The following is a 16226-nucleotide window of genomic DNA, read 5'->3' as shown; positions in this document are numbered from 1 at the left end:
GGCTGAATCCAATAATGTTATAACTTCTGCTCACACAACACAGTCTCTTTCCTTCCATCCCAAATCTGCTAGAGGGTTGGGGGGAAGCTCAGAAGAGACTGGGGTTCTGTTGTGTGAGTGGAAGTTGTTAAACCCATGTAGTGACTTAGTTGGATACAACTCTCTAAGTGCAACTGGATTCTGCTGAATAATTAAAGTTGAAGTCAGCCCACTTATCTAGGAATAGGTCCCATTGAATTTGGACATGTTTAGTACACCTGCATAAGACTGTAGGTACTAGAATAATTTTTGAAGAGCAAAGTCTGATGAAGAGGAAGTTTATTAAAAGTACCAAAACTTAAGGTGAAAGCCTAAGTAAAAAGAAAACTTGACCGAACTTCCTAATCGTAGTGAACAGCACTTTACGCTGAAGCAGCAGCTTTAAGTGGATTCCAGATACTGCTGAAGTCTTGTTCAAAGTAATTTCCTGGAGAATTAAAGTATTAAAACTCACTCCTTTGATGATAAGTTATGGATAACTGCAGACCCTCCAAGTGTCCCTATTTTCCAGGGATAGCCCCGGATTTACAGAAGCCATCCCGGATTCTGATTTGATCCCGAAATGTCTCATTTTTCCTTAGGATAGCCCTATTTTCATCTGCGAAATGTTGGAGGTTATGTAACTGGCACAGCATTTCAAATTAAGTATTTATGGCTCACATGAATCGTCTCTATGTCTCCTTTTGGGATGTTCCGATTCCAGATTTCTGGAACACCAGAATTGGCAAAAACGGCTTGGCTTGAAATAGCTGGATGTTTGAATATGGAATCTGCCACAATATTATGCATCTACTAGAATTTTATACTGCAAAATCTGCTGTAGCAGGAGCAGTAACATGCTTGAGTGTTCAATTTAGTGATTAAGGGGTGGTATTCATTGCTAGTGCTACCCAGTGTAGACACGCTGAAGTTAATGGACATGGTGGGTTCCTTGTAAAGCACTTTGAGGTATTTTTCAACAATCCAAGTGGTATATAAATTTTGCTAAATAAATATTGTCAAATTTGTCTAAACATCACTATTCTAAGACTACTGTTTATGTGTTGTGAATTAGTGTGTCATAATCATATGCTTTCAACAGTATTTTATAGAATTAATTAATCTTGCATTTAAAGTGCATTCTGTATTTCAAAGACCAGCAAAATTCTTGGTAACAAAGTCTTTGATAACAAAGTTTTGTGGCCTTACTATATTCAAATGTCTCTAATACTCTTGCCTAACACATTTCATTTAAAAGAATTTACTAATGGTGTTCTAATCAAAAAGGAAAATCATAGTTAAATGAAAGTAAGTTTCAGAATTCTGTGTACTTTTCTAAACTGCATTTTATATTTTTCAATAAAACCTTGCAAAAACATTTTCATGCTGCTGGTCTGTATTGTGAAGAGCCTTCTTGTAGACAGTTGCTTATGTCATTAGGCTCCAATGAAAGTACTGTATCCGAACTGAGTAGCCAAACCAAATTTTAGTAGGCTCTGCAACTGGGATTGCCGTACCCATGGGCTCTATGTAATCTTAAATGGCAATGTTTTATATGAAAATAGTTGACTTCTTCCAAGACAACTCTCCCAAGAACCTGAATTACTCAATAGTGAAAAAACAAAACACAATGCTCATACATTGAAATATATTCAGAATCGAGAGTGGATTTCATGCTCTTTATTCAGCTCATAGTGGTGAGGAGGGAATGGAGGTTCCCTCAAAGTATCTGCTTTATATACATTATTTACACAATGGGCTGCACGTGATTGGCTAATTCCGGAATTCTCCTGTAGGCCAATCAGGTTGTGGATTCACTTCTATCTGGAGCTGGATTGGGTGGCTCCTATTTGAAGTTTCATATTTGCTGTATCTAATTATTGTCTACTTCCAGGGAATATACACTATTTGGAGTATGCTTCGGCATAAAGGTGTTCTCAACCAGAAACATCACCCGTTTTGTCTTTGCTATGCAGCCTTGATGAATCTAACGAATGACCTTGTCAACATGTTCTCCGTTCAATCTTGAATCGTTTAGGAACATATGACATTGGAAATCATTCTATATAAAGAACACCATTCTTGAAACTTGAGCCAAAATGAATGCTAGATCTTTATGTCCTGTACTCAGAAAGCTTATTTAAGAAGGATCTTATATTTAAGAACTGATTTACCCAGATCAACACTGTCCATAATCAAAGTAGCATGTAATATCCTTCAATGGACAGTATGAGCCACAGTCTTCTTTGACGATCACTCGTAGCCGAGTAAGATTGTCTTCCATAAACACAGTTTTAACAATGAGTCCGTAAGTGACTGTGGAGGCCACTTCTGGAACCACACGTCCTTCCACAGTGGGGACATAGGTTTCCCGGCAGGAGTTGATCACAGTGTGGGAGAGACATATGCTGTCTCCCATTATATGCCCCTAAATGTCTCTACCCAGTAATGCAAGATGGAGCAAAATGCCCTCCTGATGCCCTCATAACCACTGAAAAATACCACTTTCATTTGTGGTTTAGGTTCTTCTCATACATTTTTATCTGTTCACATGATTTACAGACAGGCAGTTTTTTCCTAACCATTTCACATACACAATTTTATGAACTTCATGCATTTTAAGTGGCATGTTCTAGTTGCCTTCTAAAATTATTTGTAGTTATGTAAATTTAGTATTTATATCATTTTTAAAATACCTTGTGGATTCTTTAAGAGCTGTGGATTGCTTGTAGGGCAATTTTTTAAAGTGATGAATTGCAAAGCAGCTTCTCTAGGTGCATGTCTGATATGGAAGGAATGCTTTCTATTCTATACTGTTTCAGCTGTAAGTAAAATCTGTCTAACCTGACATTTCCTATGGTACTATCAGGTGTGACTACATTAGCATTTTAAATAGTCTGGGGGATTTTAGCTGCATTTTATGTACAATTTTTCATATGCTACTTAGCGGTTTGCTTTATCATTCTAAATAAAAATAAATGCTGCAGAATGAATTAAAGCAAATGCAGGGCATCATTGATAAGCATTGTTGGGATAGACCACAGCTGAACCAGAAAGTAACAACACCCCTTTGTTTAAAAGCGCAGTTACTGTTTTTCACCTTAGAAGAATGGAAGCAACTTGGGTTATTACAACATGTACTGTACATAAAATGGAATTACAAGCTGAAGTTGGCTTCCAGCTCCATATTTGGTTCTATTATTATTCTACATTTAGAATGTATGGATTGCTACGACACCACCACTGTTGTTGTTGTTTTAAATTTTTATTAAAGATTTTCTTGTTTTACAGAAGTAAGTGTAATGCCTCGTATTTATTCCATGTAACATTTTTACAAATCCGTTTCATTTGTTGAGACATTAGGGGGAGAAGAAAAAAAAGAAAGAAAAAAAAGGGGGGTGGAGGGAGGGAAGATGGGTGGGGGTGGAGTCGGGTGGCAATGTTTCTATTATGCTTAATGTATGTAGGGTTTGGTGTCAGCGTTGCTTGTGCTGTTCACTTGTGTTCCTTTGGGACACCACCACTGTTTACTGCTTTGGTGCTTTCTTAAATGTGCATGTCACAAAGAACAGCCACAGAAGCTATAGACAGGTGTTGCAAGTGAAGATGACAGCATCTTTTTAGGTGCAAATCGCTTTTTGTTGTTTGCAGAATTAATTTTCCAAGAGAAAATCTAGTCGTTTGTCTACTGTGTCATGGTAAACAAGAATCATAGAGTTGGAATGCATCTCGGGGAGTCATCTAATCCAACCCCCTGTTGAACCATCCCAGCTAAGTACTGTATCAGGGGAGCCTACAGCACAACTAAGTTTTACTTCGAAAGATGTTTTAGCCAACGCTGCATCACTCTGGAACATTTTAATCTTATTGGATCTTCAAAGCCATTGTATGTTAAGCCAAAATTGAAAGAGGGCGGGGAGCAGCCGCCCTCCGAGTGCGCTCATGTGCTGGTGTAAACTTCAAAATGCTAGTGCTTCCTCCTACAGCATGCAGCCACCGGGAGCGGGGCAGGGATGTAAATCGGCAGTAAGCTATAATCTATGCAACAACGCTTAATTATTTTGTTCAGGTAGTTGTTTTTAAGTCTACAATGTCAAGGCAGCCTGCCCATAGTCTCTTAATAAAAATAAAAAAGCTCCCCAAAATAACCCTTCCCCGCTTCTCCTGAGGCGAAGAAATGCTGGTGTGGCCGAAGGTGAGCTTCCTTCGCGCCCCACAGATCCTTTGTCAACTGACTCCCTCTCCCCCAGAGACCGGCGTCTGTCGTGCTCCGCAAGAAGCGGCATTCCTTCGGGCCATCTAATTCGAAGGGGAAACGGTGGCGTCCCCCTGAACGCCGCCGCCGCTTCCCCTTCCCAGGTCCTCCGTTGAGGACGGCCGCGCTCCGCCGCCTCTCACTTCCTCGTTCCGGGCGGGGCGGAGGCGGGGCTAGCCGAGGCGGAGGTGAGGGGAGCGAAAAGGGCGGGGGGGGGTAGGCGAGCCCGGAGAAGAGACGCACGCGGCCTCCCTCCGCGCTGTTGGCCGTTGTGATGTCACAACGCGCCGAAGGGGTTCGGAGAGGCTCCGCCCTCGTTTTGTAGAGCGCTTCGCCCGTTCGCCGCCACCGCCGCCGCCTCCTTCTTCTTACCCCCCTCCCTTCACTCCTTTCCCTGACTCTGTCCCCGCCCCTCTTCCCACCCACCCCGCCTCCCCCGGCGCGAGGAAGCACACACGCGCGACAGCTGTGACGGAGCTCCTTGCCGGACCTCAAAGCAGGCCCCACGAAAACTGTGCCTCGGCTCCGGCGCCTCCTCCTGCCCCCCACCCCCGCCCCTCAACCCCGGGCGGCCCCTGAGCGGTGGCGACGCGTTCTCGTGCGCGGCCCTCTCGCGCGTCTCTCTACAACCCCCTCCCCCCCCCCCGGCACGGGGCGGTGGCGGTTGAACCACCCGCTGAGGTGAATGAGCGGCGACGCCCCCGGAGGCCGCTGTTGGGGCGGGGGGGCTGCTTCCCCGCCAGCCGCAGCCCCCGTGGGGCGGGCCAGGCCCCCCGCACGGAGCAGCTCAGCTTAGAGGCTCTCTTTCTTCTTCCCCCTCCCGCCCTACGGCAGCCCCGCAGGGAGCGGAGGGAGAGGGGCGCGCGGCAGGACAGCGGGTGCGTACCCCTCTCGGTATGTCCGCGGCCGCCCCGCAGGCACCACTTCGCGGCGCGGAGAAGAGCAGCGGCGGCGGGGCCCGGCTGCCCGAAGAGAACCATCAGGAGCAGCTCCTGTTTCCTTCCGGCCAAGTGACCGAAGCCCCCCGGGAAAGCGGCTCCGGTGAGGGGCTGCAGCAGCAGCAGCAAGAGGGCGGCGACGACGACGAGGAAGAGGATAGTAGCAACGGCGACAAGTGCCAACCGGGGCAGCAGCAGCAGCAGCAGCAGCCTCAGGCCGTGGAGGCCCCCCCGCCCAAGGATAACCCCTGGACCCGCTGGAAGCCTCCCCCCGTCTCCGGCGGCAGCTTATCCCCCTCCAGCGCCTCAGCCGGCAGCGAGCTCGCCCCGCAGGACTCGGGTAAGGAAAGGGCTGGGCGGACAGGGAGCTTGTGTTTTGACCTACTGCGGGGACGACCAGAGCCCCGCGTGGTGCTGCTGCTGCTGCTGCTGCCTCCTTCTCAAGTTTCTTTAAAGCGCCCCCTCTCTCTTCCTCTCTCTCTCTTTCTCCACCCTCCCCCGCCCGCTTTCGGCGGCGACCCCGAATGACACAGGCTTCGCAGAAAGGCGTGTGCTTGCTTGCCTCCAGCCAGCCAGCCGGTGCCAGGGAGCTCTTTTCAGCCTTGCCTGCCCTCTCTCATGTTGCATATATGGTCAGATTAGGAAAATGAGCGTGAAGAGGTGTGGCTTCTTCTGCCTTGGAGTTCTTTTATGAGGTGGACGGTGAGAGCGAAGCTGTTGGGAAAGCCAGAACTCAGTTGGCGGCGGTAGGGATGCCTAGAAGCGAAAGTGGCTACTTCTTATTTGGGGGGGGGACGGGACGGGACGGGACTGAGAAGAGATCTAACTTGATAGACGTCGTGGTGGTGGTGGTGGGGAACTGTTGTAGTCCCACTATGCCCATGCAGAACTTTTCTGTGTTTTTGTCCTTCTTTATGCCTGTTGCTTGGTCTGCTTCGTGTCAGAATCCTGTTTGGATGCCACTTGTGTGCAGGGAATAGTTTGTTCCTGCTTGCATGTAAATCGTTGTGTATGTACCTCTGTTGTATGCATATACAGTGGTACCTGGGGTTACATAGGCTTCAGGTTACATACGCTTCAGGTTACAGACTCCACTAACCCAGAAATAGTACCTCAGGTTAAGAACTTTGCTTCAGGATGAGAACAGAAATCATGTGGCGGCGGCGTGGCAGCAGCAGGAGGCCCCATTAGCTAAAGTGGTGCATCAGGTTAAGAACAGTTTCAGGTTAAGAACGGACCCCCAGAACGAATTAATTACTGTTACTTAACCCGAGGTACCACTGTATACTGCAGTTCTACATATTTGTGAACTTATACGTATGAGTGGTGCTGTTAAATAAGTTTGCAGTACTTCCAAACAAAAACTTAACAAGTTAACATATGAAATAGCCTCTACTCTTTCTTTGGTCACTGTGCATGTTTGTCAACACTTGGCATTAGCTACAATAAAACTGAAAAGCGTGAGTTCTGTATAGAGTTTCCTTCATTTTTTCCTGAGGGTGCTATTCATAGTTTAGGGTTCCTGTGATAGTATTCTGGTGGAAGCAAATTCAAGGCTTTTAAACATACATTTGCGCTAACAGGTCTTTAGAGAATGACCACTGTAGTAATTAGTCATGCTTTGCTTTGTAGTTCATGCTTGATGGTCTTGCAAGAAACTTTAGCATGTGCTGTACTGTATATAATTTGTGGATCACAAATCACAGTATGCCACCGTGTAGCAGGAATTATCATGAAATGGTATTCAAATTCAGCAGCAGTAGTTGCAGCATTCTTTGAGATAATAGAAGGTATTATATTAGTGCTCTGGGACTTAGCTAGATTAAAGTGATATAACAGTACAATTTAAAACTTGGATAAAAGAATTAATTTAGTTGGAATTCTTAAGTACTTGCTCCCTAATAAATGTGTTGAATATTCTAGCTTAAATACCTTACAAATAAAAATAGAGTTCTGCCATAAATAACTAGTTTTTGTATTTTACATTTAAAAAATAGGGAAAGTAAAAGGTTAATTAGCATTAATTAGTATTTTGTTAAATAGATAATTTGTTTTGCATATCTTCAACTTTCATGTAATAAGTTCATTAAGTGATGCTATGCAAACTGATTCTACACAGTAAGACTGCAATTTACACACATTTAACTTGTGCGCATTCAGCTTTACGTGCTTGCCTAGACAGATGGATAGTTGCTCAGGCACTACCTTGTAGTGCGAGAATAGAATATTAAAGCAGCCATGTTCAAAAAAGATGATGTCAGATATGATATGCCAGACTAGTTCTTGCTCTAAATGTGGTGGTGGTTAGTAATATATTATGCTACTCAACCCTTTCTCCAAAATGCTTAGAGTGGTGTTTATGACACTCCCCATTGGTCTCCAGATTGGGGGTTGCCTGAGGCCACCATGGTGCACATGGTTGTCGCATTGGATACCCCAATAGTACAGTACTATTCTTCTGCAATACAATGAGCATAATCTCTACCACACAGTTGTTGTTTTGATCATATTATTTCTCTTTTGGATAAGTTACTAGCTCACATTCAAAATGTGTTACATATTAAAAAGGAATATATTACAAAGTAGTACTGTGTACAATATATCTCTTCCATCTTAAATTCCTACAGTGTACAGCACGGGGTCACAATCTTGTTAGGCTCGTGTACATTTGCACTCCTCCCTAGGTTGTTAAACATATACTGTATAGGGAAAGCATCCCCTCCATCTATACTTGATGCTTTTTGATAGGACTAGCAGTTATAATTTTTTCCTCATAACCGCCAGAAAGATGCAAACAATTAATTGACATTAGATTAATTTTAATTATTTAGCTAGCCTGCTAAGCACTAGATAGTTTTTTGTTTTAATTAGATTTTGTTTATAGTATACTATTTACATTCTTAATGTTTGATTGACTTCTTGAAACTAGACTGTTTTGTTCCTTTATTTTCACTTTGGCTCTAGAATCTTCACTCATATGTCTGTTCAGAATATGATATGGAGAAGACTTGAAGCATTAATCATGTATTAGTCAGTAATATTTGCCCTAATATTTGCCCTAATAATACAAAGTTTATAAGAGTATTTATTTTTCCAGAATTTTGTATTCCACATGTGACAGCTGTGGGGGCATAGACTGAAATATTTAAATAGTTGTTACATATATCTATAAGCATAATGGTAAAGTAAGAATTTGTCTGACATAGATTGGATATTTGTTCTGAAATCTACAAATATGAACTGTGCCAGTTTCAGCTCATAAAGCACTAACTGGAGTATAAAAATACATTTTAATCTATTTTTTTCTACCAAAATCTCTTTTTAAAGCTATCATAAACTGAGATTGCCATGCATCTTTATTTTTGTAATATAGTCTACGTGTGAGTTTCAGTCATCAAGTTTTATATAGGCTCCTATCTAGAAGTCCCATTGATAGGATATCAATGGGAGGTACGGTTTCTGGTAAGTATGGATAGGATTGCAGCCATAAGATTCTAACTTATGTGAGTAATTTGATGTGAGTAATCTTAGCATTTTACAAGGCTAATAGCAGTATTCAAATTAGAATTAACACTTAAGCTAATTTGACAAGCTGAAAAAATGATTTTTTCAAGTTCGATCGTTATCCAGTTAATTTAAAAAATCATTTGTACTTTGTGGAATTTCTATGTTTCAACTTGTACTTAAACAATTTGAGAGCAGAAATTAATCATACTATTTAAATTATGTGATGAACTTGGTTTTGTTACTCTTTCTAGATTACTTGAATCACATCTTTCTTTTATTCATTTTAGAATTGCAGAGTTCTGCTAAAGTCATAAAGGCTGGAAAATCGAAAGTAAAGAAATCGAGTAAGGTATGTTTTAGGAGTCCAAATCAGTTTTATAGTCTATTAACTTAGGTTTAAATTATTATATTAATTAGTAATTAATACTTTTATAATTAATTATTAAATTCATTTATTGTAATATACTGATAATCCTGTATTTGCATATTTATTTAAATTATCATAAGGACTTCTTTGATACCACATACTTCACATAAATAGGTTTTTTAATATGGAAAAGACTATAAAACCTGAACCATAGGCTTCACCCTTATTACTGAACTGTTGAAGCAAAGCTTTTAAGTTATCATCTTATTCAAGTTCAGGAAGAAAGATAGTGCTGGTGGACTTACATGAAATTCTTTTCTCATATACAAATGTTGCTTTTAAAATCTATTTGTATATGCTTTTTAGAAAGTGGGAGTACCCAGAAATTAAACTGTTGAAAGTTGTTTTAAAGCAAAACAAAAAAGTTTATTAAAGATTTATTGATACCTTTTTCAGGATAGCCGTTATCTTACAATATGGTCTGTCCTTCGAACTGAACAAGGGATAAGTTACTGTAGGAGCATCTTGAGAAGTAAACAGCTAGTCTGAGTGTTGTATGTAATTTTCCAAAGTGATGGAAAAGTTTTCCTTACTAAGAGTTATATTGGAAATAGAGGATAAGCAGAAAAGCTATGTGTCAGGACTGGTCGTTGTCCTCTTCAGATCACCACACAAACGCTTCTTGTTCTTTTATAACTTTTTATTGTGTATTAACAAAATAATCTTATAAACAGTTCTTAGCTATTATTCCTCAGAGTCACTTATTTCAGATACCTTCTGAGCTCTGCTTCTCCGTGACCAGCCACCCTCAAAATGGCGAAGGCGCCCTTCCCTTCGTTTTCCCGCTCTTTTTTCTAACCTCCTGGCTAGAGCTGGCCTGTATCTCCCCTCCTCCGAATCTGAGCTAGAACTTAACCCTTGCCTTTCCTGGGAACAGCCAGTCCCTCCCTGTTGTTCCTCTTGCTCCCTTCCATCAGATTCACTGCTCTCCCTCCCCCCTTGGGGAATGCTTTCTCCCTCTGATAAACTGGAAACTTCTAACTCTTCCCTGACACTATGTTTAATTGCTGATTTTAGCTTCAAGTAATTCACATCCATTGACTGTTAATTATTATGCAAATTATTTCATAACATTAATATCAAATTTGAAAAGACTGCCTTCATAAAAATGACTGAGCACATTTTTTTAAAAAAGGTGTATGGATTCAGAATTGCTGACCACGTTGCTGAGTTTGGTTTTTCACTGTCCTATTTTGCGAGTCAGGATGTGTAAGAATCAATAATTTTTGTTTTGTGATCTCATTTCTGTAAAACTGTAGCATAAATCCAGTGTCAAATGGGGGTGCTTTCTTGCTATTGAACAAATGTTTCTGGACAGTAAGATGTGTTCATTACCATTGCAGGCAAATGACTTCAGTGATGCATCAAACTGGCCAACACCAAGTGAAATTGCCAACTCTGAAGTAAGTACACTTCTAACGTTTCTTTGTAACAACAACAATGAAGTTTGCCACTTCTATGTGGCAGGTATCTCTTGCCTCATAGAAATAACAAACGATATTGCACTCTTCTCTTCTCACAATTCTGTCTACCAGCCAATTTTCTCCTGTCTCTGCACTATCATCATAATGCTCTTTTCATAACAGTATTGTAACTTTCCCAGCTTCAGAATGCTAGACAAGCTTAGGTTCAATGTGGTAGCAGAGGAGCTAGCAGCTATAAGGTACAAGAGATGGAGGTGAGCAAGCTGGCTTTTCTTTTCTGTACCACATAAAAATAATTTCATATTGTGACCTTTGCAAAACACAATATCAGTGAGGTATGATAGAACTAATTGATGCACGTAATGTTCAGTTCATTCTTAAAGCATAATTGAGTTGTACAAGGCTGATCTGTTAATTAATGACAATTGTTTTGCATACAGATGACCTAGGTATCTGTTTGGGAGATCAGCAAGGGCAGCTAGACAATTTACAGAAAAATATTTTTGGGCAGCCAGCCCCCTTTCCCTCTCCTAAAGCATTCTGTAAATAGCTCACGGTTCTCTACCCTATGTCACAGGACTCTTGTAGCTGATTTTTCTGAAGTATGATTTAGAAATCTGATTGAATGTGGAATGATATGGTACTTAAGCTGAAAAGGATCAGTCCCAATCTTCTGTCTGTGGCAGCAAAACCCATTGCAACCTATGTTCTTTAAAGCTATAACTAGAGTCCCAATCATGGTTTATTTGTGAGAAACAAACCATAAGCACTGGTTTGAATGTTACACTAATGCAAGGCTTGTGGTTTGTTGCTTCATCTGAACAAACGAAGGAATGAAATGGGAGCATTTAGGTTTAAACAGCCACATGGTTTAAACAAATCACACAACTTGGATTAGTGTTATGTGAAACCCTGTTTGAAGGAGAAAGAACATGGACCACCATCACTGCTGCAAGAAAGCTGCTCCACTCAGAGAGTTCTGTCTGAGTGGTTCGTAGTAGCAAATGATCTGTCTCTTTGTAACTCACCCACATGAAAGTGTTTTGCAGAGAAAGCTACCATTGCTCAGCTGAGGTAGATACCAAAAGTGGTTTTGAGGAAGCAGCTATTGCTTATTTCGGCAAGTTGCCTCCAAAGAAAGAAAGAGAAGGAAACAGAGAAAAGGAAGGATTGCAGAGGAGCCTGCTAGTAGAAGCATGTGGGGAAGAGAAAGGGAGCCATAGTGATAATAATGGATTTAACTGTTGTCACATTAGCTGGAAATCTAACTCTACTAATAATGGAATACAGACATATCTTGGTCCTCAAATGCCTTGGTACTCGTACATTTTGGCTCCCGAACACCAAAACCCTGGAAGTAAGTGTTCTGGTTTTCAAACTTTTTCGGAAGCCGAACATCTGACGCGGCTTCTGCTTGAGTGCAGGAAGCTCCTGCAGCCAATCGGAAGCCGCACCTTGGTTTTCAAACGGTTTTGGGAGTTGAACGGACTTCCGGAATGGATTACATTCAAGAACCAAGGTATGACTATTCAGTTATACATACACATATATGAAAAGGCAGTTTTTAGTACTTTTTTGTAGCAATAAACAAATTTAACAATGAACTGAGGTAGATTGAATCAAGTTAATAATATACAACAATACTGACAACACTTAGCAAAAAAAACCCTTCTTGGGTCTGTCCATATGTTCTTGTGCTCACTGATGTGATTGGGGAAGGCAACAGAGGAATTGTGGTAGCAAGCCCCCCCTCACATGTTAATTGTGCCATGTACCTTGCTTTTGCAGGTTCCTTGGAAACATGTACAGAGCCTTCATACATATAGCTGGCTCTGAATACATGTGAATAGGGACTGTACAGATAGTATAGGCAACACATATAAGTTGAGGCTGGGAGTTTCTGCTGGCAGTTTCTGCTGTGATTCTGTTCCTTTTCATATGTCAGCTGAACACTTGATAAAAGGACAGTAGGAAAGAGTGGTTCGCTTTTTTATCATGGAGCTCAAATTTGGCAGCAGGGATGGGATGGCTGCAAATATTTGAATGGGGTTAGGATTCAGCTCTAATTTTTTTCCTGTTGTGTTACAGTGTAAAAATATAAGCAATCAGAATAAAAAAACTCCAATCAAAAAAGAGAAAGAAGAGAAGAATGAAAGGAAGAATAATAGCAAAATCAAAGAAAACCTGGAAATAAATCCGGATATTCCTGGCGAAAACGTTAGTGAAGATGAGGCTCAGATTAACAATCAAAAGAAAAAAGGTTGGTCTGGGCTAGCATATTAATAACGTTTTCTATAACCTGAGGTATCATGACTAAATTTAAAAAATGGAGCTGTAATGTGTGTTTGTGCTCTTGATTTCTGATATTCTTGTAAATTTTATTGACAGTTTTTTAAAGGTTGAAACTCTAATTTACGACTGTTTCAATAGTGCTTGTTCTATTGTGCTTGCACAAATCTTGCTGTATTAACATTTTAGGAATTAGCAAATCTTCATTTTCCTAAAATTTTAAATTTGGGCATTAATTTATATATAAAGAAATTTCATTAGCTTTTTCTGTGTGAAGATCAGTAACCTCATACTGCAAATGCATGCAGATGAATCCTTAGATAAAATTTTAATCTAAGGCAGAACACAAAAATCATATTCAGAAACAAGGAGCTGCTTCAGCACTTTGAGTACATCACATCAGTTTTGTCATGAGAGGGAATTCCTTAATCCTCTGACAGTGTCTTGTTTCCCCACAAGTCACTTAATGAGGTGGCAACCAACCTAATATCCTGCTTATATTACAGGAAAAACTCACATAGGCTAGAAGTATGAAATCAGATATTCTTCATCTGGGATTAGCATAGGTTAGGTTTCAAAAGAGTTGGAAGGTAGAAAGGTGCAAAAGAGTGAGCAGTTATAATATTAATATTACTACTATGACATAAAACTGTTCACTGTCTCCAAAGCACATTAAACTGAATAGTATTTTCAGTGGTATCCCCACAGAACTTATGAATGTGGTAAAAGGCACAGTGGGATTACATTTCTGAAGAACTGCTTTAAAAGAGTGTCCTTTTAAGATCTTACTGAGGCCCACCAGTGATATCTTACTATTCCTGCAGCAGTCTGATTTTCTGGGGTTTGCATACATGCAAGGAGTCCCCACAGATATAACAGCTCCCTACCTTTCATCTTATGGAAGGTGCCAAAAATGAAAGGAGGCAGAGCTAGCATGCCTTCCTCCACAGCTCCCCCTCATCTAATAACTTGCTAGTGTTTGAAATTTGAGTTTGGACTGTGCATAGGACGAGAAGCTATTTCTTATATGTTCAGAACGTATTTTCATGAAGTAACTTTCAGAAAGTTACTTTGTGACATTTGCTGTTCTTCTTAGAATGAATTCATATGTGCATATTTATTCAAAATGTGGGAACTAGTACTTAGTAAATGTAATATATTTTATAGGGTTAATGGGTATTCTTAACAGCATTCTAGTTCTATATTTTACACTTGAAGGTAACAAGCACAAATGGGTGCCACTTCATTTAGATGATATGAAGCCAGAAGGCCAAGATAGACCAGGATCTCGGAACAGTTCAAGATCTCAGCCAGAAACAGGCAAGCTTGTGCCACACAACAACAGACGCAATGAGACAAGAACTAGTATGTCATCTAAATTTTATTGATTTGTGTTTGCATTTAATTGACAACTACTTCTTGTTAAAACTTCTGTAACTTCTGTAACTTTAGGAATCTACATTTCTTCTCCTATTTCTAAAAGGCTGGCGACGGGATAGAGAAAAACGAGATGATCATGATGAAGTCTCTAGTGTGAGAAGTGAAGGTGGCAGTATTCGAGGGTTTTACAGAGGAAGAGGAAGGGGCAGAGGAAGAGGAAGAGGACGTGGAAGAGGAAACCCTCGAAGTATGAAAATAGAAATTATTATGAAAAAATTATATTGACAGTTCGAATAGTGTCTGTTCCCATAGGAATTAGTTAATTGCCATTTATGTCCTTCCATTGTGAAAATTGTCCTTCTGTTCCCTGTTATCCTGTCATTAAGCAATTATTGCTTCCTGAGAGAGAGAGTCCTCTTATTCCATGATTATAATGTTAGTGAGAAACTTTGCCATGTGTTTTCTGAAAGTAAAAGTATATTTCTACCCCATGACTCCTGTATATGTATTGTAAAATGCTTTGAAGTTTTTTCTACAATCAGGTGATATGTAAATTTTATGAAATAAATAAAATAAAATGTTGACTCTCTCAAATAATTCTAAACATTGACTAGGTCGAGGCTTTATATTTTCACATACTTAGACTCATAATTTGTAATAATTCAATTTTCCTCCTTCCTGAAGTGAACCATGACTATTCATATGGCTATTGGGAACAATATAATGAGAGAACTGACCAGCCATTTCAGCCAGATCTTAACACTAGTATGATGTATTACTATGATGATGGAACAGGAATGCAGGTGTATTCTGTTGATGAAACACTACTAAAAGAATACATTAAACGCCAAATGTAAGTAGACTGCTCTGTGTTTATGGTGCAGGTGGTTGGGGAAGCAAGATGTTAAACTTTGTGCCTGTACAAGACTACATTCATTTAATAAGCCAGTGGTTTCAAATAAACCTGTGGCATAGGTTGGAAATGCTACAAACATTTCACTGTGAACTTTTAATAAGAACAGGTCTTGAGTTTTTTGGTGTTATAAACCACATGCAATCCATGTGTATACATCCTTACTCCATTCTGTCTGTGGCATTTTGTTGACATTGTAACTTAGGTATGCTTGTGTTATGGTATAGTAAGACTGTGTACATATGAAAACTTTGTAATTATGTTGGCTTGGAAGTAATTTTGCCATTCTTAATTTTTCTTTCCAAAGTACTTATTGGTGCTTTGCCATTGTGTTTGAATTGAAGAAAACATATTGTATATAGCTATACAGTGGTGCCTCGCAAGACAAAATTAATTCGTTCCACGAGTTTTGTCGTCTTGCGATTTTTTTTGTCTTGCGAAGCACGGTGTTGGGAAAGTTTTGGAAAAGCTTCAAAAATCACCAAAGTCTTTAAAAACCTCAAAAAAGGCTACCACACCGCGTTCTATGAGTTGCTCCTCGAAGTCAAGTCGCAACTGTATTAACGGTGTTAAGAAAAAGGAAACAAACTTGCAAGACGTTTCCGTCTTGCGAAGCAAGCCCATAGGGAAAATCGTCTTGCGAAGCAGCTCAAAAAACAAAAAACCCTTTCGTCTAGCGAGTTTTTTGTCTTGCGAGGCATTCGTCTTGTGAGGTACCCCTGTAAATGGAAATATTCCCTTGTATTTCAATGGGTTGTGAAAAGCCATTTGGAAGGCTGGTTATCCAAATCCCTGGAGAAAATTATTGCTGTTGTTATTATTAATTAAATTTCTGTACTGCTCTTCATTCAAGGATCACAGTGTGGTTCAGAATTTTCAGATTGTAGTGAAGGGTTTATGAATTAGCATATTGCACACTCTGTTTTGCCATAGTTTAATGGTGGTTTTTGTTGCTCTTGCATTTTATGTGGCTTGTTGCTTGCTTGTTTTGTTACAGTTAATGCAAATGAAAAAAAGAAAAATAAATTTGGTTTATTGGCAGATAGACTCTGGCTTGAGGCTGCCAGTTTCAATT

At 40.3% G+C, this 16226-nt stretch overlaps 1 protein-coding gene across 5 annotated transcripts in view; it reads left to right on the top strand.

Annotated features, from left to right (window-relative positions):
• The first annotated feature begins 4626 nt into the window (after window positions 1-4626).
• Window positions 4627-16226, top strand: part of LARP1B (La ribonucleoprotein 1B) — a 29643-nt gene continuing 18043 nt past the window's right edge. The window contains exons 1-7 of one of the 5 annotated variants that reach the window (XM_081021878.1): window positions 4627-5551; window positions 9006-9067; window positions 10489-10548; window positions 12658-12829; window positions 14056-14223; window positions 14342-14485; window positions 14923-15091. In XM_081021878.1, the coding sequence (XP_080878004.1) occupies window positions 5170-5551; window positions 9006-9067; window positions 10489-10548; window positions 12658-12829; window positions 14056-14223; window positions 14342-14485; window positions 14923-15091 (1157 nt within the window). In that variant the 5' untranslated portion in view covers window positions 4627-5169. The remainder of the gene's footprint in view (window positions 5552-9005; window positions 9068-10488; window positions 10549-12657; window positions 12830-14055; window positions 14224-14341; window positions 14486-14922; window positions 15092-16226) is intronic. The other 4 variants (XM_081021882.1, XM_081021880.1, XM_081021879.1 and 1 more) reach the window with 4 other exon arrangements.

The sequence above is a fragment of the Podarcis pityusensis genome (assembly GCF_964106645.2).
Source record: "Podarcis pityusensis genome assembly, chromosome: 9".
Classification (NCBI taxonomy): domain Eukaryota; kingdom Metazoa; phylum Chordata; class Lepidosauria; order Squamata; family Lacertidae; genus Podarcis; species Podarcis pityusensis.
Note: the sequence above shows the minus strand (reverse complement) of the source record. Positions and strands in the feature narration are given on the sequence as shown.